This window comes from Natrix helvetica (assembly GCF_964273705.1).
Source record: "Natrix helvetica genome assembly, chromosome: 9".
Lineage (NCBI taxonomy): Eukaryota > Metazoa > Chordata > Lepidosauria > Squamata > Natricidae > Natrix > Natrix helvetica.
Genome location: NC_138560.1, coordinates 14,927,536 through 14,953,605, shown reverse-complemented (window position 1 = coordinate 14,953,605; position 26,070 = coordinate 14,927,536). Strand labels below are relative to the sequence as shown.

Below are 26,070 nucleotides of genomic sequence, written 5' to 3'. Positions count from 1 at the left end.
CATCTTCCTTTGCTTCATGAGCATATACCAAAATTCTTTGTCATAAAATGCACCCTGCATTGCTGAGCTGGTAAATATATCTCCTCACTGGGACATTTAGAACAACAGCGTAACAGAGTTGGAAGGGGCCACGGAGATCTTCTAGTCCAACCCCTTGCTCAGGCAGGAGACCCTATACCCTTTCAGTCAAATGCCTGTCCAATCTCTTCTTTAAAACCTCCAGTGATGGAGCACCCACAAATTCTGAAGGTCATTCCGCTGACTGTTCTCCTTGTCTGGAAAGGTCTTCTTAATTCTAGGTTGCTTCTCTCTTTTCTCATCTGCATGGAGAAGCAAGGCCCTGGGGGGATTCTGCTTGCAGGCCAGAGGGCCTGGAAAAGTCCTGACCTCAAGGGTTGAATGTCTAACATGGTTTGCTGAAAGGGGGCTCTTCCACTTTCTGACATGTGTGCACTGAGCTTTACTGAAAGCGAGTCAGTCTGTGGGACCTGGAAAAAAACGGGCCCGATTTCAGCTGAAGGGCTGTATGGTGCGACTAGGACTGAGAAACGCCAATTCATAAACAGCCTGGGGGAAAAAAGATGTCACTGCTTTAAGCGCTCATTAAAGTTAATGCAATCCTTAAGAGTGAGAAGGCCCAGGCTTGTTGTTTCATTTCACTTTTAGGAAAGCATAGGAAAAAAACCTTGCATTTTCTTGCTTATAGGATACGTGAGAAATTATAAACATTTATGAAGAGAAAACGGGGTGGAGCAGAATTCACAGCTAGAAAAGCCAAATAAAGCCCTTTGCATATTCAAGAAATATTTAAGAATTTTGAGGTTTCTATCCTTACTGAAATGTTCTGCTATTTCTTGCCAGCCAAATAGGTTTCTTCCTAGTGATTGTCCCTTCATCTTCCAAATGGTGCATCTTCTTGTTGGGCCAGTGACTTGAACTACAGATCCATAACTTTGAGCTGGTGTTGTTGGCTCAGTCTGTGCTGCTGATCCTTACCTCAAGGGCCAGGATTCTACCCACTTTTGAACATCTTCCAAGAGAGATAATGAAGCAAGGAGGGAAGAATCTTCCAAAGGAGTTGGAATTAAGGAACTATTAAGGAACTCAGTGAGGTTTGGATCTTTAAAAAAAAAACCACCATAAAAATATCTGCAGATGTATTATCTAGAATGCAAGCCATTTAAATTCCCCTTCATGATAAAATGCTAAGAGATGTGCACCAATTTTCATAAGCCATAGTTGCACAAACAAGACATAGCACCAGACGGTGTTTCTTCCTTCTATCAATTTAGTATAAATTACATGCAGTTCTAGCCTTTAAGCTTCTTTCACTGCAATGATAGAATACTTGTTTCATTATTTAAAAGCAGGGTGTTTCTATTACATTCTTTCCTTTATAACTATTTGAGCTTGATATTTGTAATTTTCCTTTCCACACCTGTTAGCATACCTGTCTCCTTAGATGGCACTTTGTATATGCACAGGTGTGCTTTAATAACACTTGTTAACCTTTAAAGAATGACATACTGTAGGAGTTAAGTGCCCTACCAAGAAAAGTTACAAATGTTTTAGCGCTATTATTTTATTTAGAAATAAATGGCAAGAGTAGGAGGGGCATGGTGGTAAACAATGCTTCATGGGAAGAAAGCAATTCAAATTACGATACTTTCTTTTTCTTCCAAAATGAGAATCTATGGACATTCAATGGCAGTGAAAGATTTGAGATGGATTAAAGAAATGCTTCTTCACATCTGTGCAGAAAATCAGTGGCACCAATTCAGGGTTTAAACAAATCACACAAATCCAGCAGAGTGAAAACTTCAAACTCTACTACACGTGCAGGAAGAGGTTACATACCAATGTGGACATTTTAAATGGATGTTTTTCGAACTTGGGACACTTTGATGTGTGGACTTCAACTCACTATTGGGTATGGTATAACATGGCACTATCTTGAAAAGTTAATGCCTTGACTGCCAGTAGCTGTTGACTTCCAGGTTTCCACCAACTTGGAAAACATGGCAATAACCACAAGTATTTAATGTTTTTGGCCTGATTCCGTCTGGCTGTTTTACACTGAAGTCTTAAAACATCTGTAAATACTGTTTTTCTCTTCTGCCCCATATACTGCAGAGAGAGAAAGCCACACTGATTGTCTGTCTGTCTGTATGAAGTAGCATACAAATGTGCCAAAGTTGGGAAAAGATAGTTCAAAAACTTTTTTATTTAGCATTCCTCTCTCCAAAAATCCAAAATCTTTGGCAGCACGAAAAAAAAAGCCTCAAACGATTCTCTTAACACTATCCAGATTCCATGCTTTTCCTCAGTATCACAATTCAAAGTGGCCAGAAGCAGGTCAGGCCACCGAACAGATCCCAAAGAAAGGGATCTGTGACAGGACAGAGCAGCCTTTCCCAACAATGCCCTTTGAGCTGACGGACAAGGCATGCCATTGGCAACAGCCCCCCCCTCCCAAAAAACATTTGGAAGCCCCCCCCCCCATTGTGGAATGGTAGCTCTGAGAATTCTCAAAAGCTTCTCAGCGAAATAAAGCAGGAGAACACCCTGAAGGAGACACGTTAGGCCACAACGTTGCTGGCACTGAATGGTCATCTCTGACAACTAGCAGGTGCCAGATGGTATCACCTTGCCAGATGCTCTTTGGTCATCAACTGTACAGGTTTCTTAACAGAAACATCTGGCTCCTCATTACGCCACCATTAGAAGGAACTCAGTGATGGTGGCCAGTTCATTCCTGCACCAACCCCGGGAATATCTCAGAGGGAGCAGACACACACACACACACACCGCTGCTCTTCCTGGGAGACCATTTTGGGCAGGCCGATCTACCCTCCTTCAGTGACTGCTGAAACTCGCATGTTCCACGTCTAAAGTTTCCTCCTCCACCGTTTTCTCCTGTGGCTGCACGTATTTCTCCTGGACGGCCAGGGTGCTGATGAGTGAGAGTTAAGGCGAAAGGAAGCCCCAAAGCATTAAAGAAACGTTAGCTGGTCCATCTGCTTCGGTTGACTGGCAGGAGAAACATCTGCATATATTACAGCCATTCGTTTAGTGGCCGTTCAAAGTTATTACAATGGCACTGAGAAAAGTGACTTATGACCGTTTTTCACACTTATGACCATTGCAGCATCTCCAGGTTCACGTGGCCTTGGCAACTGAGTCATGTTTATTGACCGTTGCACAAAGTGTCCTGGGGTTGTATGGTCATCTTTTTGTGACCTTCTGACAAGCAGAGTCAGTGGTGGAAGCCAGATTCGCTTTACAACAGTGTTACTAACTTAACAACTGCAGTGATTCACTTAACTGGATCAAGAAAGGTTGTAAAATGAGGCAAAATTCACTTAACAAATGTCTCACTTAGCAAGATAAATGTTGGGCTCAATTGTGGTCGTAAACCAAAAACTGCTTGCACTACCCAAAATGGTGGATGGGATAAAAAAGAATCATTTAGGTGTGAAAAGTAATTGGACAACTTGGCAGGGCAGGGATAATCCTCCCATTGCTACCATGGGTTTAAAATAGCACTAGCACTTATATACCGCTTCACAGTTCTTTACAGCCCCCTCTAAGCGGTTTTACAGAGTCAGCCTCTTGCCCCCAACCGTCTGGGCCCTCATTTTACCCACCTCGGAAGGATGGAAGGCTGAGTCAACCTTGAGCCTGGTGAGATTTGAACTGCCAAATTGCAGGCAGCCAGCAGTCAGCAGAAGTAGCCTGCAGTTCTGCATTCTAACCATTGCGCCACTGTGGCTCAAATGCCCTTTAAATGACATCATAATAAGCAGATTTCCCAAACCTCTGCATTTCCTAAGGCACAGAAATACCAAAAAGGAGGAAGGAGAGAAAGCAAAAAGGATACGAAGTAAATTGAAAATCAGCCCCCATCGCTGCAGACATCAAGACGTTGAGGTTTCTGTGTTCAGAGTCCCCAAAACAGTAACCATTGGCTTTGTCCACTGCTTGCATCACGCACCGCATGCTTTCCTTGTCCTGAAACAAGGAACCATTAGAAGCATGCCACGCCCAAATTGATTTCTCTGTCATATTTCATCCTGTTACTCACTGGCCTGATTACCTGGCAGGCAAGTCCCAGCAACAGATTAACTTTTTCTAAAAAAATAAAACGAATCCTCTGAGCGATCTTACTTTCAAATCTGAAAGTTTTCTTTAGGAAGAACAGATTGCAATCACATTGCCATAAGATTACAGCTATCAAATGCCACAATAAACAAATAATCAGCCAGGAGTTTATATTATCATTCGATTAACTTCAAACTATTCTCCATTCCTTAAACATTCTGTTCCATAACAGCATTTATTTAGTCAGATGTACACTCACTAGGCAGACCTTTTCAACTCTGCTTTGACCAGTTGTGAGATACTGTCCTCACAACTGGTCAGTGTCAGAATTAGTTATCTACGTTTATGTACTATTTTACCTCTTAATTTCATCGGTTTTCCCTCTGCACTAAGAAATGCATGTCACACAAGCATAGTAATTTGCAGCTCAAGTGTAGGTAAAAATGGTGGAAGGAAATTGATGGGCGCTATCAAAGCTTCATCTATTCATTTCCTTGACTTGCTCACCTGGACATTGAGGGGAACAAAAGAGACCAAACTGTAGTCTTCAATCACTCCCACCAGCTTCTTGTTCAGGCGCTGGTAGTTCTTGAAGAATGGATCTAAGGCCAAATGGTCCACTAAGTAGGACAGATCAAGAACTTCTGTGTAATAATCTAGATTAAACGCTGTAAGGCAAGTGAAAGGGGGAAATAAAGCTTCAATAAATTCATAGAATAAGGAACAAGCTGATTTATAATATTTCTCATTCGATAGCAGAGTCTTTTTTTTTCTGGAATGCGAAATGCTCCAATGATTGAATTGTTGCAATTAAAAGAGGGAGAGACAGTTGGGTTGTCTCTCTGGGTTAAGGCTAGTTCCTGACTTGGGAATAAAGCCAACTGGGTGATCTTGGGCCAATCAATTTTCTTTTAGCCCTAGGAAGGAGAAAATGGCAAACCACTTCTGAAAAACCTTGCCAAGAAAATTGCCAGGTCTTGTCCAGGCAGTCTTTGAGAACAGTTAGCCCTGCTTCCAAAACAAGGATATTTCTGCTATAAAGGCTTGACTTAAGACTGGAGTAGTAATTTATCTAGGCACTTGTCTGACTGACAAGATCTTGGATAAACTTCTCCAGCAACCACCCAACTATAAATGAACCATAATCCCAAGTGGATTACATACACCTTCTGGTCTGATGTGTAATGGGCCCTTAGTAGTTACTTTAATCAGTCCCACATTTCTCTAAGGATTGACTGTTCTCACCCAACTTCCCATACTGCTCAATAAGGTCCATTTTGGAGAGGATGTTGATGTGGGGCAACTCCACGTGCAGCATTGTGGAGAGGGAAGTGCAGAGAACAGAGATGAATTTGCCGGGATCTGTGCAGTAATGAGAATCTACCAGATGAACAGCAGCCAACTACAAAGAACAAAAAAAGGACATAGAAATTAGCATGCTGGCTGAGGAATTCTGGGAGTTGAAGTCCACACATTTTAAAAGTTGCTAAGGTTGAGAAACCCTGGTTTAATATATGCAGACAAGTCACCCGTACAATCAACGAAACTCTTGTCAGGCACGTGAATAGAAAGTTGTAGTTTTTCAGATGACCCTGAAGTAAAAGCACTCCTTTCACACTGGAGCATAGCAATAACTAGAGAGCCATAGGTACAAACTCTACCTTACATCTCCTACTAAAAGGGATGTAAGTTTCTAGTAGTATTTTAGCAATATTTTGATGTAAAGTAGGAATAAAGTATAAGGAAGATTTTCAAATTGAAACTAAGGTGTAAAACCCTCAAAAGACTCCTGGACAAATTAACACATTAGACAAATGAGGACCCAGATTGTTGGGGACAATAGGCTGACTAAACCGCTTAGCAAGGGCTGTAAAACACTGAAGCGGCATATAAGTGCTATTGCTATTATAGGTGAACAATAGAGATTGACAGTTACCGTAAATACAGACTAGCAAATCTGCCTTCAGGTTTTTTCCTTTTTGCTGCCCTCTAGTGGTTGTCTGGATTTTTAAAGTCCAGATCAGCTCTAGTTGAATCCATCTGTTCAAGTCGTGCAATGTCTATCAAACAGTACAAACCCCATAAAATGCAGCATATTTTACAACAGCTTCAATGTTTTATCACTGGGAACTAGTTTGAAAAGGCAGCTGTTATCACATACAGTCGCTGTGAACTGGGGGAAGACTGAGGTTGAGGTTTGGCCTTCAGGAATGCTCTCACTTCTTCTGGACCAAGCATGCGTGCATAAGCGCACCAGCCTGCCTAACGTCCCTTTCCTACTGTCCCCACCTATTTGTATTCGTTTCTTTTGTTTATATCCATGTTTATATTTATACCTGCTATCTTGTACATGTTTGACAAACTAATAAATACAAATACCCTGAAATTCCACTTAGCAAGTTGAGCAAAGATGTTTCTCAATGAACTATGATGGGTGCAGAGCTCCACTTGTCCGGGGCAATCAAATAAGAAGTAATGTCCTTTCAGTTGGTCCAGTTTCTCCTGCAGCCAGTCAAAATTTGCCTCCAGGTACTCCATGCAGTAGATTAAGCCACCATTGGGGCCAAGTTTCAAATTCTCCATCACATCAGCCAAGGTGATCAGTTCAGAAACATCCACAGCACACTGGAACGGAATCCCTTCGTTTGCTGGGTCCAGATTCACCACAGCTACTTTGCGCCCAATTGCGGAGAGGAATTCCTGCATGCCATGACAATAGGTGGTTTTCCCAGAGCCCGGAGGCCCAATCACTACCTGACCAAAAGATAGCGAAGGCTGTTTGTCACTTTTCGACATGCTGCAAGGTTTATTTCTCCTTTTAAAAAAAAGACATCAGAAAGAATAAGATCAGTAGGCAAGGATGAGCCCATGCTATTTATACCTTTTGCTATCCACATTAAATAAAGCAATTCACATTTCACCCACAACAAACACACTTGTATGCTTATTGTTAAGGCTAAAGAAGAAACTGAATATTTGTGGACGTGGGATGTATTTTATCAATGGTTAGACAATAGAAACAAGTTAGAAAGGAGGAGATATAAAAAGAGGAAATGTTAATGTGGGTAGAATTTAATGAACAAGATGTCATGCATTATTGCAATTATATTAATATATAGTTATATTATTAACATTATTGCGACGAATGCAATAACAAATATGTGGATGATGACTTTAAATAACTGTACCCAGATCACACGCCGGTTGATGGAAATGGAAAGTAATATAAATAAAGCTAGGAAAAAACACGTGTATGATAAACTCCTATTACATTCCCACATTACGAAACCTTTTGCAAAAAAAAAAAGAACGGACTGGGGAGAGCCGGGAAGGGCAAGCGGCCTCTTTTTGCAGAGGAAGAAACCGCCTTCGGCTCAATTCGGCTCGCCGGGCTTGGAAGAAGAAAAGCGAGACTCGCAGAAACCGGGGAAACGCCGCGCCATGCAGACTGGAGGCGGACGGTGCAAAAGCCCTCCCGGTCCCCCCCGATAGAGAGACCGGAGCGTAACCAACGACGGAGCCGGCGTTGCGGTCCTCCGTCAGCAGAGCCGCCCAACGACCGTTTGGGATCCGCGTATCCTAAAGCCCCCGTAAGGCTTCACCTGGGATCCCGCTGCGGGTTCCTTCTACGGGCCGCTTTCACTCATGACGCAGGGAGAGGATCTCCAGGCGTGGAAGGACGCTTGTCTGCACTTTCTTCTACGGTGCAAACGTAAAAGCTGCCGCTCTATCTCGATGGTAAGTGACGTCTAACCAGGCAGGAAACGGAAGGCGTTAATGTAGCTATTTAACTACAAGCGAACGACCGGCGCCCCCTACAGGATTATGGGACGTGCTGAGAGGTGGCCAAGGAACGGAGACTATCGTTTTTTGTTGGTTTGCTAAGCGCCCCCTAGCGGTGGCCAAGGGAATAGCAACGAGCAGAAAGAAGGAATACAGTAATAAAAACGAAGGAGTCATAAGTTGTTACCGCAGGAGTCTCTCTCTCTCTTTGCAAGTTAAAAAAGAAAGAAGTATGTTAGCAATAGCAATAGCACTTAGACTTATATACCGCTTCACAGTGCATTTACAGCCCTCTCTAAGCGGTTTACAGAGTCAGCATATTGTCCCAACAATCTGGGTCCTAGCTATGTTGGTAGTTTGCCCCAGCAATGGTTAAAACAGTGTTTCTCAACCTTGGTGACTTTAAGAAGGGCAAATCAATTGGTTGAAGAATTCTGGGAGTTGATGTCCATTCATTTTAAAGTCACCCAAGTTGAAAAACACTGGACTAAACAATTATTATAGTGCAATTCTAGTAATCATTTCCTATCAGTTTTGTTTGTGGTTAGGTTGCTGGTTTTCTATGCTGTAATGTGATATAATTAACTGAAAAGGAGTCAGCCCCTTTGACTGCACCCGCCCTGCCCATGGGACATCAATCAAAAAATTAGAAATCAAATGGAAATAATGGTATGTCATGTGTCCAATATAATTGTATTGCTTTTATTTTGAAGGCAATTCTTATTTAATTTATGTATATGCATGGGTGCATACCTATGCCCCTTCAAAGCCCTACTGGTTTGGCCCTCCACAACAGTTCCAGTTTGTCATGTGACCTCTTGGGAAAATTAACATCCCTGAGCTAGAGAGACAGAATGTAAGAGCAGCGATGCTAAGTAAAAACATAGAAACAACCTGTATCCATTTGATTTTACTTCTGTGTTGTGTCTTTTTAAAATTTTGCTGGTCATTGACCAAATAAACATTGCTCTTAATGTACAGGTGAAAGTCGAAAAATTAGAATATCGTGCAAAAAAAAAAGCACCAAAACCTGGTTCAATGACAGTGGGTTTAGTGCTTGACTGGCCAGCAAACTCACCTGACCTGGACCCCGTAGAGAATCTATGGGGTATTGCCAAGGGAAAGATGAGAGACATGAGACTGAACAATGCAGAAGAGCTGAAGGCCGCTATTGAAGCATCCTGGTCTTCCATAACACCTCAGCAGTGCCACAGGCTGATAGCTTCCATGCCACGCCACATTGAGGCAGTAATTGCTGCAAAAGGGGCCCAAACCAAGTACTGAGTACATATGCATGCTTATACTTTTCAGAGGTCCGATATTCTATGTACAATCTTTGTTTTATTGATTGCATGTAATATTCTAATTTTCTGAGATGGTGGATTTGAACGGCTTGAACTATCTTGCTTTGCATGTAATGAGTCTTATCTCATATATTAGTTTCACCTTTTAAGTTGCATTGCTGAAATAAATGAACTTTTGCACGATATTCTAATTTTTTGAGTTTCACCTGTATAACTGCTAGAGTTCAATCTTGTTGGTCAAGTTTACTCCTTTTAGTCAGAGTATAACATTGCTCTTTAATTACACCATACCCTAGGCCAAAAACCCTTCACTGCAAAAAAAGGCGTATGCAGGAGACACCTTAAATCAAGGATAAAAATGCAAGATTTCATATAGACTGATTATAGGGTAGCGTTACGTGAGCTGTCAAAATGCAGAGATGGGATCAGCAATTACCCTTCAATTAATTTTATAGTAAAGTACCAAGAAGCAGAACCAGGTGATTTTTTTTTTAAATATAAATAATTGAAACCTGCTCTGGCTTTGGTATAATACATGTTTTGTTTGATAACATACAGTAATAATAAAAAATTGCATATTAAAAAATTGACCATTGAAAAAGCTGACACCTTCCTTCCTGGCCAGTCCTTCACGGAGAACTGGAATTCTTCTGAATGCCCAGCCTGGCATGGACAAAAGATACATCTTGCCGGTACTTCATACGGATTGGCAGCTGATGCCGAAGCAGCTGCTCTTCTGCGTCCACAGGATGAGGGTCATCGTAGATGGTAGAAATGAAGCTGTAGCTGTCCCTGCGTGGATTCTTCGGTTTGGTGAAAGTCTGGAGTTTCTCACCATGATACCTAAAGAAGAGCAGAGAATGGATCGGTCTTCAGAGACAAAGCAGAAAATATTGGTTGCCTTCAGCTCTGTATAATATAAAAAATATATTAGAAAGGGAGGGGGGGGGAATCCCAAATTTAGAAAATAAAAAGGAATACAACTGATGCAATCCTTTTGTGAGCCTCATGAATATATTATAGGGCCCCTGTTCTGAAATCTGCCCAAACGTTTTTGCTTATTAGCATGCATATATGTTTAGTGTAGGGACGCAGTGGCTCAGTGGCTAAGACGCTGAGCTTGTCGATCAGAAGGTTGGCAGTTCAGCGGTTTGAATCCCTAGTGTCGCATAATGGAGTGAGCTCTCATTACTTGTCCCAGTTTCTGCCAACCTAGCAGTTCAAAAGCATGCAAAAATGCAAATAGAAAACCAGGGAAGGTATTCCCTATGGTGGGAAGGTAAGTGTTCCGTGCGCCTTTGGCGTTTAGTGAGGCCGGCTACATGACCACAGAGACGTCTTCAGACAGTGCTGGCTCTTCGATTTTGAAACAGAGATGAGCACCGCTCCTTAGAGATGGGAACAACTAGCACATATGTGCGAGGGGAATCTTTACCTTTATGTTTAGTGTGTGAATATTTGCAGAAATTGATGTGAAGAGACAAGGATATTTGTTGTAAGTTTCAGTTAGGTATATTTGGGAGAGATAAAAAATATTCTATTTGTTGCATTTGTTACAGTTAGCATAGAACTGAAGGCTTATGTCAGTTTATTCTTATAAACAGCCTTTAGTGCAAGAAACTTATCCTTCAGATATTCTGATCTCCAATCTTGTACTTTGCTCAGAGGTTGCAAGGCTGTAAGCGCTACAAGATTTCTCCAGAATGCCGGGTTGTTTCATGTTTTTTGTATTTTCAACACAATCCTGAGACTTGAGACCATCAGCCCATTCACACATGCAAAACTGGATCTTTACATGGAAGCCCTTAGCTGCACTTACTTTGAAAAGAGACCTGTCTCACTTACCCCAAACCTCTCTTGCATCGGGGATTCCGTCCCTCATTGTCCAAGGCTTCAGCCATTCCTGAGCTGCTGCTTCCCAAGCCAAGACCTTCGCTCCAGCCCTGCCTTTCCATCACTTTTCGGCCAATGCCCTGGCACAGAAAGAAAACCAGTTCTAAAGCAACAAAGCACTGACGCCAGAACGAAGTGAAGAACCAGATTTTCAATTAAAGAAACAGTGTCATCATCATCAGAAGCATACAGACAGTTCTTAATTTACGACCACAGTTGAGCCCAAAATTTCCATTGCCAAGCAAGGCAGCCTAGTAAATTTTGCTCCATTTTATGGAGACACTTATTAAGCAAATCATTTGCGGTTGTTAAATGAACAATGTGGTCATTAAGCATATCTGGCTTTTCCCATTGAGTTTGCTTGTCAGAAACCAGTTTGGGAAGGCTACAAATGGTAATCGGATGAGCCCGGCACAGGGCATCGATCATAAATGCATGCCAGTTGCCAGGTGCCCAAATTCTGATTGCGTGGTCACGGGGATGCTGCAGTGGTTGCAAATGTGAAAACGAGTCATAAGTCACTTTTTTTCCTCGCTGTTGTAACTTCAAATGGTTTGGTTCAAACCATTAGTTTGGTTGAACATAGTTGGGGAGGCTTTAGCATCACCCGAAAGCCATCATTCTCCTTGCCTCTTGTGCTATAATCATACATTTCATTAACATCTGCAGCAAAATTATTATCTCAACAAATGGCTTCAATATCTGCTCACATCCTGAACACCATTTGTTTCAACGCCCACCCTCAAAAACAACCCTATAGGGCACTGCACACCAGAACAACTAGACTCAAGGACAGCTTTTTCCTGAACGCCATCACTCTGCTAAACAAATAATTCCCTCAACACTGTCAAACTATTTGCTAAGTCTGCATTACTATTACTATTAGTCTTCTCATCGTTTCTATCACCCATCTCCTCCCACTTATGACTGCAGGACTGTAATTTTGTTGCTTGTATCCTTACGATTTATATTGTTTCCTAGTATGATTTGATTGCTTATTTGTACCCTAGGACTATCATTAAGTGTTGCACCTTACGATTCGTGATGAATGTATCCTTGTCTTTTTATGTACACTGAGAGCATCTGCACCAAAGACAAATTCCTTGTGTGTCCAATCGCACTTGGCCAATAAAGAATTCTATTATCTAGTATCTAGTATGAGGGGTCCTCGGTGGTCTCTGAGCTTGGTTGTTGTCTTGCAGATGTTTCATAACATCATCAGTTTCATTTCACAGTTTGGGTAGTGAAACATCTGCAAGAAAACAACCAAGCTCACGAGACCACCGAGGACCCTTCATTTCAACTCTATAAATATAGAGCTATAAATATTCCCCTTTATTGGTAACAAGCATCATATTCCAACTTCACTTCTTACCTTGGTATATTTTTCAAAGTTCCCAATTCGCTGACCCAGGATAGACCCATCTTCTAAACCATCCCGAAGTCTCTGTTCAAACCGCATCTGTACCAAATCCTTAGCATCTTTGTCACCACCATCTAGAACGAATGGAAATCCCAAATAAATTTTCTGCCACAAGAAAAGAGAAAAACCAATAGGATATAGAGGAGGGAGGTTTTGTCTACATATGGGGCATAAGAATACAGAAGGCCTGAGTGCTTCTGGTGAAATGAGACCAGGCAGAAAAGCAGGGGAAAATGTCCACCAAGACTTTGGAGAGTTAGTGAAGGAGGTATCAGTCTAAGTAAAGGCAGCTTTGGATGCTCAGCACTTGAGTTCAAAGGATGGATTTTGTCAGTTTGTTGCAGCAATCAAATCCAGAAAGCATACACGGGTAACTGATTCAGCAGGATTCATTAACTTCTCTTTATATACATAATAACACATAAGGCATGTATACAATACCAAAAGGCTGGTTCTTCCAACATGGTAGAGAGTACAAGCAAACACAGGCAGAGGAGAGAACAGTTTCAGTTCCAGCAGCAGACTAATATTTACCTCTGCACAGACTCAGAGCCTTAGAGCTAAGCCACACCCAGACTCCTAGCTGTCTCCAGAAAATACTGTTTCAGTTTCCAAACAGTCTCCATTGGCTGACACCCAATTGCCATGTCTATTCATTGACTGACCTTGTTGCCTATTCCAGTCTATAAATACACTTCAACAGATTTCCAAAAACATCGAATAAAAGTTCTTTTCACCAATCCTATTTTGCTGACTGAATTGGCTTCAATTTAATTAGGGCTGGTCTTACATTCAATACCTTAAGAAATGGACTGACAGCAAAACTGTCTTTAATTAACCTATTAGATCTTCAAACATTCTGTTTGTTTGTTCTATTGAACAACAACAAACATGAGGAAGTACTTCACTTATTTAAGGGAGAAGAAACATTCTGGTGAGGAATTTGCTGCCTTTGGATTTTATTTACAAATGTAACTCTATGCTTGGTAATGAGACAGGATAGTTTTAAAAGGAGATGAGATGGAGCAAACTAGTTCTGTTTATATTGATAGTCAGGAACAGATAAACCAAAGCAGACAGAATTTTAAAGTTACATGCTACTCCAAGTGCATATGCAGGATGATGAAAAAGTAACCAGGAAGATACAATAGAAGGGCACCTTGTCATAACAAAGACTTGCAATCCTTTGAAATTTAGCCTTATAAGTAGTCCTCAGTTTCCCCCATTGGGACCAGCAACTCCATTGCTAAGTGACAGAGTCATTAAGCGAGATATCAAGGGATTACAATTCATAATTTTACTGCTGACTTCTCAACTGACTCTGCTTGTTGAAAGCCAGCAGTGAAGCATGTAAATAGCAATAGCACTTAGACTTTTATACCACTTCATAGTGCTTTACAGCCCTCTCTAAGCGGTTTACAGAGCCAGCCTATTGTCCCCAACAATCTGGGTCCATATTTCACTGATCTCAGAAAGATGGAAGGCTGAGTCAACCTTGAGCCGGTCAGGATCAAACTGCTGGCAGTCAGCAGAATTAACCTGCAATACTGCATTCTAACAACTGTGCCATCATAGCTCTGGGGATCATGTGACTGCAAAGATGCTGCAACAGTTATAAGTGTGAGGACTGGTCATAAAGTTACTTTTTCAGCACCATTGTAGCTTCAAACGGTTGCTAAATAAGGCAATATTTTAAGCATTGAAGAACAAAGTAATCTTCATATTTCCAATTCTGAATTGTGTTTCACAGATTGCCAGGGTAAGATGACTGTACAGAAGTATCTCACCCTGCTAGGACAGCAAGTCCGGTTCTTGCTAAATTGAAGCTTCCAGTCACACTGGAATGCAGATTTTAAATATTTATCCCAGTATAGATCAATACCTTTGTCATAGTAGATACTCATGTCGACATCCCAATCGTCAGCTGTCTCTTCATCAAAATCTGCCAAAAGAAAAGATCTGTGTGAAGAAAGCATATGCAACTCATTGCTACCACTCTTCCTGTGTTACTGTCACCCTGGATATTTACAGTATCCAAGTGCTTTATAAATGCAGTATGTATCAAAGCAAAGCCAGATTTTAGAGCCTGTCTTGTTTGTAGCTTTTTATAAAATGAGAACATGAAAAGGATCCTCTATGAACTTGCCCTGTACCAATAATATTTATTAAATCTTCGTTCTAATTGCCCTAATTCTACCACCCTAATTTTTGGGGAGGGGGCAAAGAAGAGGAGGAGGAGGATAGAACTGAACTTAAAATAACATTATTGCCACTTTGAATGTACACTAATCGGCATACATTAAAATGAAATTTCGTTGCATACAGCTCTGAAAGGGTCACCACCTCCAATATACGTTACATAAACATGATAAAATAAATAAATACAAAATTTTGCATATACCCACATATGTGGCACAGAGAAACAGCATACTCTCCTTTGGATCTATACATGTACATGGCGAGAAAAACCAATCTTGTGAGTTTACCAGGAGGATGGCATAGGGAATGAAGCTGTTACAGAATCTGGTAGTCCTGCTAGAAATACTTTGAAACCTCCTCCCAGAGGGGAGCAACAGAAACAGACCGTAAAGTGGGGTCTCTAACAATGCTTTGAGCTCTAAGCACATAGCGCTTATAAGCAGTATCCTGAATGACAGCAAGCAAACTTTCTATCTGAGGCACTGCCTCATGTTTCTTTCATGAAAAAGGGCCAAGTATTTACAAACAGGATAAACAAGCTATCATTGAAAAAAGCATGCAGATTTTCGTAGCCACACAGAATTAACACCTCTGCTAATTTACCTGCTCCCTCTTCTTGCCAATATTGTGCATCTGTGTAGAAGACCAACCCGGAGCCTCCTTTCTCCCACTTTAGCTCAATTTCTTCCTCATACAAACGTTCCTTTGTGCGTTCCTGGCTGGTGACATCTTCATGCAAGGCCTCATGCCGTTCCCACTCTTCACATCTATCGTCATCCTCCTGTAGCAGAAGTCAGGTGATCAGGAGCAGAAGAATAATGTAGCTAAGATTTAGCTCACCGCCCCCCCCATCTGAATTAACATTCCCCTTAGATGTTTTAAAAAAATGTTAACTGTGTATTTTATGAAAATAAAGGATCTTTCTATTAAACTACACAACTTCGAATGCATACCATTAAATGACCTTAGGCAGTATTGAGAATACAAAAGCTTTAAAAATCTCAGGTCAAAGGCCAGAAACACATTGCAGTGGTTAGGCTAATCACCTCTGACTTCAGATTCACAAGAACCTTTTCTAGCTTGCACGTATTAATAATTGTTCTGACCCAGGCTTCCTTAAAAAGCAAGAAGCAGAGTTTTGGTTCTGGCAAAACCCCTTTTATTTACACAACTGTGGATTCCTTTCATTCACAGTCTGCAAGGCTTGGCAAAATTCCTTTCAGAGGAATATTTATCAAAATGAACCTTATCTCACTTGGAGAGCTGCTAGATAACTAGTTTCCAAGCGCAGGGCAAGGCAAAACTTGGCACAGAGTCTCTTAAAGTCTCAAACAGAACTTTCCACTCTGGAAACAATCGAATGAACAAATTGTTTCCTGCAAAAGCCCACTCCCCATTCGCTCCTCATTTCCTATGGGAGGAGCCAATCACCTCCAAGGTGTGGCTTTACTCCCAAGTCAACCCTGTTTTCTTAGTTGTTCTTATCTTTTGGCAGCTCTGTGCATGTGCACACTGGGAACAGGCTCCAGCTGTTCCTCTGCCTCACTGCTGTCTAGCTCCCTCTCTGCCTCTGACGCAGAGCCCTCGTCTGAGCCTTCCTCAGCTCCCAGGACTGGCCCATGTTCCTCCCCAACCTCCTCACTGTCCGACTCTGTTGCCAGCTCTGCTGGCCACCAGTGGGCCACAACAATAATGTTCTCCCCCCCCCCCCAAATAAATAAACTAGCAACTTTTAGATAACATATATAATAGCTCCATGTTTGACAATTAGAAGAAACTACTTACGCAATCCAGTTCAGAGTCATCTGTTTCTTTCTTTTCTGGATCTTCGTGGTCTCTCTCTCCTGCATCATCCTCATCATCTTGATTTACTAACTCTACATTTGGCAAGTGGTCTCCTTCTGTTATTTCTTCTCCCGTAGCTGTGTAAACTCGCTCCTCTTCTACAATAATATCAGTTCCCTCATATGAAAATGGTACATTCCCATACCTGCGGGATGAGCCAGATTTAGGGAACTGTAACTGCAGTTTTTTAATGACACGGCTGGGCATTCGGCAAGTTCTGATAAGCTCTAAGAAGACGCGCAACGGAGTCCCTACATTTCCATAAGGCATTACAGCAGGAGGATTCAGTTCAGGGAGTCGTTCAAAATCATCCCGAGTGAAAGTTTCTCTTGATATAGTGTGTAGCTCCTTTTTGGTTTTATAACAAAATAAATCGGTCTCTGTGAATGTACACAAAAAAATATACAGGTAAAGAAGAAAGCTAGTAGAGCAGCAGTTTGCATTATTTAGGGCTACTGGATATGGGCTGCAAAAAAACACCAGATGAGTATTTTCAGCTTTTTCAGCCCATATTTAACAGCCATAGTATTTACTATGTTTGCATAGGGGTCTCACATTGTGCTTAACTTCTATTTGTTCAACTTATATAGCTGCTCATCTCATATACATGATTCTGGACAGCTCACAAAACAGAAAACAACAACAGACCATCCCCCCCTCCCCAAACAAACATACAGGAACCATTACAAACACTAGCATTATTATTAGAACCATAAAATAATCTGCAAGGTTGTAATCCAATTTACTAATAATGTAGCCATTTAGCAGGTTCCACATCATCATTGCCAGATTCCCCAACCATGACAGCAAAGTCAAGCTTTCAGGCTCTTTGTGAAGGTTAGAAGAGTCAGGCCAATTTAAGTTCCAGGTAATGATGCCCCAAAGGGCAGGTGCCAGAGCAGGAAAGGCTCTCTTCCTGGGTCCCATCAGGTGACCTTCCTTAATTGATGGGGACCATAACATGCCTATCCTGTGAGATGTGATGGGATAGCAGATGTAACCAAGGAGAGACAATTCCTCCAATCCTTAAAGCATCCTTAAAAGTGTCCAGGTTTGGTCAACACACTATAAAAAAGATGTTGAGACTCTAGAAAAAGTGCAGAGAAGAGCAACCAAGATGATTAGGGGACTGGAGGCTAAAACAAAGAACAGTTGCAGGAACTGGGCATGGCTGTTCTAGTGAAGAGAAGGACCAGGAGAGACAGGATAGCTGTCTTCCAATATTTGAGGTGCTGCCACAGAGAGGAAGGGGTCAAGCTATTTTCCAAAGCACCTGAAGGCCAGACAAGGAATAATGGATGGAAACTGACCAAGGAGAGATTCAACCTAGAAATAAAGAGGAACTTTCTGACAGTGAGAACAATCAACCAATGGAACAGAAGTTGCCTTCGAAAATTGTGATAGCTTCATCACTTGAGAATTTCAAGAAAGCACTGTCAAAAATGGTGTATGGTGTCCTGCTTGGGCGGGGGTTGGACTAGATGACCTACAAGGTCTTTTCCAACGTTGTTAATCTAATCTAAATCCTCTTCCTGCTCCTTTCTTCTAGACCAGTGGTTCCTAAACATTGATCCTAGGTAGAAGCAGATGTAGGGTCTCCTGCTTGGGCAGGGGGTTGGACTAGATGACCCTGCTTGGGCAGGAGGTTGGACTAGAGGTCCCTTCCACTCTGTTAATCTGTTATTGTAACAATGTACACACCTCTCATAAAAAACCCATCCCGAACTGACACAAACGAACAATGAAAACAATAATACAGTGGAAACTCTGCGAAAAGTGGACTATTAACTAAATGCTCTGCCCATCCCCCCCACCTCGCAGTTCGGGGACCCCTGTTCTAGACGCAAAGCGGAGAGAAACGACGACATGAAACCCGCTTTTGATGCGACATTTGTCGGGCACCCCTTCGGTCTCTTTTAATACCTCTGTCCGGGGAAATCCGGACTCTTCGTATGACGCACCGCCCAGGCAGCGTCTCCCCCTGCGCGTCGACCCACCGTTTGCCCGAATACATGCGAACCAAGCGGAGAGACCACCCGGCCTTCACCGTCACCAGGCAGCAGCAGGTCCGCCCTCCTGGCCTTGAAGGGCCGCCCAGCTGCTGCTGCTGCTCCTCCCGCTCAGGGCGATGCCGATAATGGAAGCAAAGGAAGCCGCCGGCTTCGATGAACTGGCTGAAGTAGGAGCGGAGATCGGCGGAGCGAAGCTGGGCTGGGACGCAGCTCACCAGGCAGTAGCGGTCCCCGCGCTCCGGGGAGGAAGAAGCCGAAGCTACGTCCGCCATCTTGCAACGCCTGGGGTGCGTCATGTGACCTCGCGCGGGACCCGCTTTGCGACGCGGATTGATGGCGTCAGCACTGAGCGGAAACGGGCTCTATGTCTTGGCCATAGAGATAAGTTCGAAGTCAACTTAAAGAAAAGTCTATAGAAAAAAAATTCGGCAGTGTTGCGTTCAGTGGTTTTTTTTTGGGGGGGGGGGGGTTGCAAACATACTTCTGACCTACAGAAAACTCGAGCTTTAGATGTTCTGAGCTGGTGACGCTCAATAAATCAGGGTTTCCTGATTTGTAAGGCTTACAGAAATGTCAGAGGGTGGAATTCAGACAGAGATGTGAAAGTATTCACTTAGCGACTGGATTTAGACTACTGTTACTCAACTTCAGCAACCCAAACTGGCTGAGAGTTCTGAAGAGTTGAACTTATCTTAAAATTTGCTGAATTGGAAAACACTGATTTAGACAGCATGTTATACCTAGTTTCTTTGAATAGCATATATTGAATGCACTGAAAGGAGAAATTTCCTGACAGTTAGAACAATTAACCAGTGGAACAGCTTGCCTCCAGAAGTTGTGAATGCTCCAACACTGGAGATTTTTAAGAAGAGATTTTTAAGATTTTTAAGAATTTTTAATGGCTATCCATTTGTCTGAAGTGTTATAGGGTTTCCTGCCTAAGCAGAGGGTTGGACTAGAAGACCTCCAAGGTCCCTTCCAACTCTGTGATTCTGTTCCCCTGCAGTCTCTGAACTGAGATGCATTACTTGGCCATTAAGACACTCGGGCTCTGGACTCTTCTGGGCAAGGTCTGCATTCCTATTGGTTATTGTGCAGAATTGGGGGCTGCATCTGGGCAGAAGAAGGTGCACCTGGCTAGACTTTGCATTACATGAGCTCCTTCTGTTTTGGATACATATTTCTGCAAAGCAGCTACTAGTCCGATGGGTGTGAAATTATTCAGGCAAGCAATAGTTAGAGATTAGTAATTTGGTTGATTTACAACCAAATGGAGCTCAACAATTCTGTTGGTAAGTGACCCATTTGTTAAGTGAATTTTGCCTCATTTCAAGACCTTTCTTGCCACAGCTGTTAACCGAATCACTGCAGTTGTTAAAAGTAGTAACATGATAGTAATATGATGGTTAAATCAATCTGGTTTCCCAATTAACTTTGCTTATCAGAAGGTTGTAAATGGTGATCACACGACCCCAGGACACTGCAACCATCATAAAAGTAAGTTGCCAAACATCATATGATATGAGGATACTGCAACGGTCATGTGAAAAATGGTGGTAAGTCACTTTTTGCAGTGCCACAGTAACTTCAAATGGTCACTAAGTGAACTGCTGTAAGTTGAGGACTACCTATAATGAAGGATTGGATATCTAAATTTTCTACTTCTAGAAATCTAGAAGTAGAAAATTCTGCATCCAAGATACTATCCTGAAAGACTTCCAGCCAGTAAGAGGTCACCACCTCAAGAGTACTCACTCCATTATCAAACTGCTTTCTAACATTCCTACATATATTCTAGCCCTTTGAGGAAGCAGAGAAGAAATCTTGGCCTTCTTATGACAGGTCAAGTATTACTTTTACGTTCCCATCAACCTTCTCTCCTTCAGAGTAGGCATAGTCTCACTCTGACCTCTCATCATAGGACCTGTTTGCTCTATGGACCATTTTGTACAAAGCTAGCAATCACCCCTTTCCTAGAAGACTGAAATATTTTGAGAAATATTTAAAAGGCAGAATATATTTCCCTAAAAGAGAAACATGCTCTTGGAAAGCAGCCCCCACCTTTTTTAATAGCCCCAGCAGGACTGGGCCAGCCTATCTACAAGACAAAAGACCTTCAGCTCCAGGGTGATGGGCTTAAGACATGACTCTCCAGGACGTAATAGGATGAATCTATCAAGCAGCAGAGCTCACTGCATTGCAAAATCTCCTAAGGACATTGCATCAACCAACAAACTTCAACCAAACTTATCTCAGACAAACATGACCCCACATGTCCCCATAGGAGTCTGACAACAGCCAATAGAATACATGTTCTTGCACAGGAACAGGAAGCTCAAGAGAGAAATACCCCCCCCCCTCTCAACTCCATGTGGTCAGCTGCCCAGAACCATGTGCTTGGTGGTTCTGCTTCACCATTTAAACCATCTTTCCAATCAGCCTCCAGCCTCCATTTTGTCTCCAGTGCCTTTCTCCCGGCTTGGAACTGAACCAGATAGATATTTCTTCCAACAGTTTCAAAAACTACTGAAATAATGCCCATTGATATCAAGAACTAGACACACATGTCTTGATTTTGGCTTAGGATGAAATCATCATGTGAAATTGGAGATAGATAGATATATCATTTCAGCATTCATTAATAAATAGTCACAAAACAAACTGCAAATGCTTTTATTTTATTTTTTCTTTAAAAAACAATAACTTAACTTTCTTACTACATACAAATCTTGAGAAGCTCCTACTCACAAAATGTTAACATTGGGAATCTGTTCAAAGAGGGCAGAAACCAGCATAGAACAGCACTATAAACTGGAGAGGAGAAAAACAGCTGCTTTCGGCAACCTACATGAAGCAAGCTGGAGGGGAAAAGAAACCCCCGTCAAGCAGGAAAATGATGAATAATGGAAATTGACATTTTGTGACCTTAGCTTTCCTCAATGCACAAATCTATACAAAAGTCAGGATACCTTAAAGCAAAGTGTTTGCACTTGAAGATTCGAATGTATGATTATGCAGGTCAATATTCTTATTTTTAAAATTGTTTAGAAAAAATGAGTTGCATTTAGATGCATATCCTTTTTTTAGGAACTGGGAGAGGCTGGTTGTATTCTGAAAAAAAATCTCCTGGCTCTTTTTTTTAACTAGGAAATTCTGGGGTTATATTTTGGAAGGGAGGCTGTGGGTTATTTCCCAGTCAATGGCAGTTCCCAGGAGCCTTTCTGTAGGCAAGACATCCCTGTAGAAATTGAACTTTGAAACTGAAGCCAATATAAATGAAGTAAAAAAAAAATCAATACTGTATGCCTCACTTTGGAGCTGCAGGCACGTTTGAACAAGATTGGTTCAGTCGGGGCTTTTATTCCATCACTGCAACTGATGACACCGAGCACTGAGGACGGGACAGAGTTTTGTGGTGCCAATACATTTGCTACGAACGTTGCTATGCTAGCACAGGAATTACCTGCTCCAAACACCTTGTTACAAGTGCAATACTTCACAGAGCTAGGCTGCATGTTGCATTCTTGCATTGTTCAGGAATAAAATACAAGTTCACCCACTAGCACCTTCTTTGTCTGTAGAGTGGTTGCTAAGATGTTATGCTTTGTCCGTCGGATGTTCCAAAAGTCATTGTGCATTCTCTTGGAATCGAATACCAAGCCAAGTATGAGTTGCCTGACCCAACAGCACGAGGATGGCTTATGGTTACGCAAAACTATTTCATCAGCAGCATTTCTATTAAAAGCTCAAGAATGTCTGTCTTTCCAATAATGGGTTCGAAGAAAAGATCTGTAATGAGAGTTGGGGGAATGGATCTCAAGGAGGAGGAGCTCAGCAGGACTCGGGCAAATCGACCTTGATCTTCTAAGTGGAGAAGCACTAGGACTTGTTGGAGTGCTTGCTGAGCTTCTCGCTGGAGGCTCTCAATGTACAAGGAAGCACGGAGGCCTGGAATGTCTGGAAGGAGGGGGAGGGAGGGGGGGGAGAGAGAGAGAATCTGAAATTAATCACAGAATCCTTGAAAAGGTAAACTGATTTCCTTCATTTGCCTGTGCTAGAAGATTAAATTATGCAAAGTTAACCCATTAGAGTGTGTTCGATTGCATTATTTATTCCTCATTATTCATTCCTGAACCTCTTCTATGAGAGGCACAGCTGATATTATCCTGGAATCTACAGCTTTGTTTCATTTGATTAAAAAAAAAACTTCTAATCCTATAAAAAGACATTCCTGATGTAATTAAGTATTTTATTAATACGATCACTGCTGAACACAGAATTAAAAAGCAGTTTCCTTTATGCACAAAAAAAATCCCTCTAAGTTCATGCCTTACTGTAAGTTTGCACATATTTTAATAGAACATAATGCTTTTGTCCACAAAAGCTCCATTTCCTCAAAGAGCCACCACCACAAATTCATTAATTTACAAATCAGTGAACGTATCCTTGTCCTGTTGATGCTTAGTTTTTCTCCGTGTTTTTAAAGTGCATGTTGATATGTATCTTTATAGCAGACAATTTATTAAATGTAGACTGCCCACCTCACTATCCAAAGTGACTCTGAATGACAAAACAGCGTCAACAAGTAGATTACTATTCTAATGACAATACTTGATGCTGCTTTGGTTATATAAAGTTTAATCTTTGGATTAAAAAAACCCTCAGCAGCATAATTTGAGCAGTGATGCTCTTGATTTTTTGTTTGACTCACTAAAAAGGATGAAACTAGCCAAGCCTGAGAGTCTATGGAAGAATATCGCTTGTTTTCCCATCAATTATGAGGAAAAAAAGCAATTGAGTGGAGTGTAGCCCTCTAATGACCTTCCATGCATGGGGACACGGCACTTACCCGGGTTGAACAGAATTGCGCCTTTCAGATAGGCGTATTCTTTAGGACTCAAGTCTAGACTCCAGAAAGAGTTTAAGCAGCACTGGAGGCGCTGCACGCTGGCCAGGGTGGGCTGCACCCGCTGCAACTCCGGTCTCTTGCACTGGCCGTCCAGGAGGATCCTCTCCAGCATGCTGGGCACGGGGGTCTCTGTAACCTCAAAGGTCACCATCTCCTGCACCAAGCCCAGAAGGAAAAGGGGAGCCCAGCAGCTGTCCAGCAACAAGAGCTGGTCTTCCCAAGGCAGGAGCTGGAAAGAAGGCAGGTTCTTCATGAAGCTGATGGTCTTCACCAAGACTCCAGAAGCCGCCTGGCAGGTAGCTTGCGGGGTCTGAAGGCAAACGATGCGGCGCTTGTGGCACAAGCAGCGTTGTTGGGAAGAGCCACGGCTACCCTTGTGGTGAGTCAGGTTCTCACTTAGCAGGGTGTAGAGAATGGCATTCCCACCGTTCTCATGATGACAGGGACACTTCTCACACTCCATTATTCATGCGAGAGCCAAGCTGACTCACTCGGCACAATCAAGAGTGAGTGCTTTCCTCTCCCGCCTGCTGCTTCGGCAAGCGTCCAACCCCTTCAGCTACAGCTCTCCTTGCTCTGCGGCTCCTCTCGCCCTCTCCTTGGCTGCTATCATCTCTGCTTATAAGGCTCCTGAATGGGCGAATAAATCCACCCACTTCAGCAGCCTTGACCTCCCGTTGACGAGCAGCAGCAGTTCATTGAAAAACAAGGGCTGCCCTCGGGCTGATTGGCTAGAATTGAAGTGAGGTCTCCACGTGGCTCAGAGGACCATTTTCTCAATGAAGGTGCCAGAAAACTTGGACCCTTAACGGGGATCGCTGGTATCAGTATAAACAAAGTCATTAACCCAGCCTGTACCATGGCACCAAGGCTCCAGTCTGTAATCAGGTTTCAGGAAATGATAGGGGTCACTGCCAAGGAGTTCAAATAACACACACACACACACACCAAGTCCAACGGAGAGAGAGAGTCCTATGCAAACAGTCCATAAAGTTTTAGCCTTGGAATAAGCAACCTGGAAGTCATGTAATCTAAAGATTGTTTAACTCAGACAGCTGCTCTTGGCTAATAATGAAGAGAGACAAGGGGGGGGGGGGAAGCCAGCAGGCTCACCATGCCTAAAAGTGTGGTGTAGTTGTCTTATTCAGAGAGATACTGAAAATGTATAGCATGCTTAGTTTTCTTTTTAATACAAACTCAGATTGAACAGAGGCTCCAGTAAGGTCAGAGCAGTAGTTGCCAATTTGCTGAAGCCTTACTTATGCTTTCTCAATGATGGGATTTCCAAACTTAATTGGATGGAGGGAAGGCAAAGTTACAGGCAGGTTTCCCCCCCCCTTTTTTGGGGGGGGGGTTCCCTTGGAAGACATCCAACAAGTGGACAAAGCTTCCATAGGAGAATCAAATACTCCACAAACTATTTTTCTACATGTAGCATTTATACACAGGACCATGTTGGGGAAAGCTGGCTAGGGTGGTCGAAAGTCGAGCAGAGTGACAAGAATGCAAGCGTGCAGGGGCAATTAACACCATTATTGCCCTGTGGCAGAAAATAAGGCTGTGTGACGCAGTGGCTAAGACGCTGAGCTCGTCGATCAGAAAGGTCGGCAGTTCAAATCCCTAGTGCCGCGTAACAGTGTGAGCTCCCGTTACTTGTTCCAGCTTCTGCCAACCTAGCAGTTCGAAACCACATAAAAATGCATAGAAAAAATAGGAACCACCTTTGGTGGGAAGGTAACACTGTTCCGTGCACCTTTGGTGTTTAGTCATGCCAGCCATATGACCACGGAGATGTCTTCGGACAGCGCTGGCTCTTCGGAATTGAAACAGAGGTGAGCACCGCCCCCTAGAGTCAGGAACGACTAGCACTTATGTGCGATGGGAACCTTTACCTCTAGCAATCCAGATTCAAGAGAAAAGGGGGATTTGGAGGATGCACACTACCTCAGTTGACATGCCAATGAATTGAGCCCATTTTCCCCCTTGGGTCATTGGTCTGCACAGTCTGAGAAGGAAGTAACAACAGGGAAAAACACTAAAATGCATGATACATCTGGTAATCCAGAACTGATGGAAATCGACTATTTTTTCCAGATGTTTTCACTCTTCCAGATGTGGTACAACTGCAAGGTTTAGAATTCCCAGCCACGGAGGCTTGAAATGCTCGGATCTCTACTCCCAAAACTTCCAAAAGACATTACTGTGGGAAACCCAAAGTATACACCCCTCCTCCAGTTTATATACACATTGCTGGAGGCTATCTAGCATTCTGGAAGTAGCCTTAGATTCCATTGTTTTCATTTTCTTCAGTGCAGTCAAAACACTGACAAATTAACTGGAGAGAGCAGAAAGGTACAGGGGAGTTTATTTAGAGCTGCTAATCATCTTGGATAGCTTCTCCTGGGTACCCTGATAACCATGAGTTTAACAACGCATGAAAGCACCACCTTTTTAATCGTGCATGCACAATACAAGCTATTTGTAAGCAACAAAACAGAACAAAATGTCCTTGACTGACATGTTTGATTCTGGGGGGGGGGGGGGGGGAACCAGATTTGACAAGGTGGACAGCTCGTTTTCAGGAAGCCAGAGATCTGCTTC

At 42.6% G+C, this 26,070-nt stretch overlaps 4 protein-coding genes and 1 long non-coding RNA gene across 7 annotated transcripts in view; 2 read left to right on the top strand and 3 right to left on the bottom strand.

Moving 5' to 3' along the window:
• ZDHHC18 (zDHHC palmitoyltransferase 18) overlaps positions 1 to 2,469 on the top strand; it is a gene marked incomplete at its 3' end in the record, with an annotated part of 54,158 nt that extends 51,689 nt beyond the window's left edge. For both annotated transcript variants that reach the window (XR_014176183.1, XM_081962604.1), the window contains one exon: positions 862 to 2,469. Coding sequence is in view for 1 of the 2 variants with exons in the window: in XM_081962604.1 (XP_081818730.1) it covers positions 862 to 936 (75 nt within the window). The remainder of the gene's footprint in view (positions 1 to 861) is intronic.
• On the bottom strand, positions 1,567 to 7,938 carry GPN2 (GPN-loop GTPase 2). 2 transcript variants are annotated; one of them, XM_081962607.1, is made up of 6 exons: positions 7,704 to 7,938; positions 6,481 to 6,916; positions 5,347 to 5,503; positions 4,609 to 4,769; positions 3,881 to 4,011; positions 1,567 to 2,953 (listed from the first exon to the last, which is right to left on the bottom strand). In XM_081962607.1, the coding sequence occupies exons 2-6, from the start codon at positions 6,895 to 6,897 to the stop codon at positions 2,857 to 2,859; spliced, it is 963 nt and encodes a 320-aa protein (XP_081818733.1). In that variant the 5' UTR covers positions 6,898 to 6,916; positions 7,704 to 7,938; the 3' UTR covers positions 1,567 to 2,856. The 2 variants fall into 2 exon arrangements, with proteins under 2 accessions (XP_081818733.1, XP_081818734.1); XM_081962608.1 differs by lacking the exon at positions 7,704 to 7,938 and adding an exon at positions 7,290 to 7,677.
• A 1,772-nt stretch (positions 7,939 to 9,710) lies between these two features.
• GPATCH3 (G-patch domain containing 3) lies at positions 9,711 to 18,870 on the bottom strand. Its single transcript, XM_081962601.1, has 7 exons — positions 18,472 to 18,870; positions 16,489 to 16,928; positions 15,307 to 15,484; positions 14,387 to 14,446; positions 12,457 to 12,578; positions 11,034 to 11,161; positions 9,711 to 10,031 (listed from the first exon to the last, which is right to left on the bottom strand). Exons 1-7 carry the CDS (start codon positions 18,854 to 18,856, stop codon positions 9,818 to 9,820), a joined length of 1,527 nt encoding a protein of 508 aa, XP_081818727.1. The 5' UTR covers positions 18,857 to 18,870; the 3' UTR covers positions 9,711 to 9,817.
• Positions 16,968 to 18,305, top strand: LOC309396973. Its single transcript, XR_014176185.1, has 3 exons — positions 16,968 to 17,394; positions 17,451 to 18,162; positions 18,194 to 18,305. It is a non-coding gene; the product is annotated as an uncharacterized lncRNA (long non-coding RNA).
• A 2,368-nt stretch (positions 18,871 to 21,238) lies between the features above and the next one.
• NR0B2 (nuclear receptor subfamily 0 group B member 2) lies at positions 21,239 to 24,073 on the bottom strand. The gene is made up of 2 exons (XM_081962815.1): positions 23,410 to 24,073; positions 21,239 to 22,517 (listed from the first exon to the last, which is right to left on the bottom strand). Exons 1-2 carry the CDS (start codon positions 23,930 to 23,932, stop codon positions 22,276 to 22,278), a joined length of 765 nt encoding a protein of 254 aa, XP_081818941.1. The 5' UTR covers positions 23,933 to 24,073; the 3' UTR covers positions 21,239 to 22,275.
• Between the last annotated feature and the right edge of the window lie 1,997 nt (positions 24,074 to 26,070).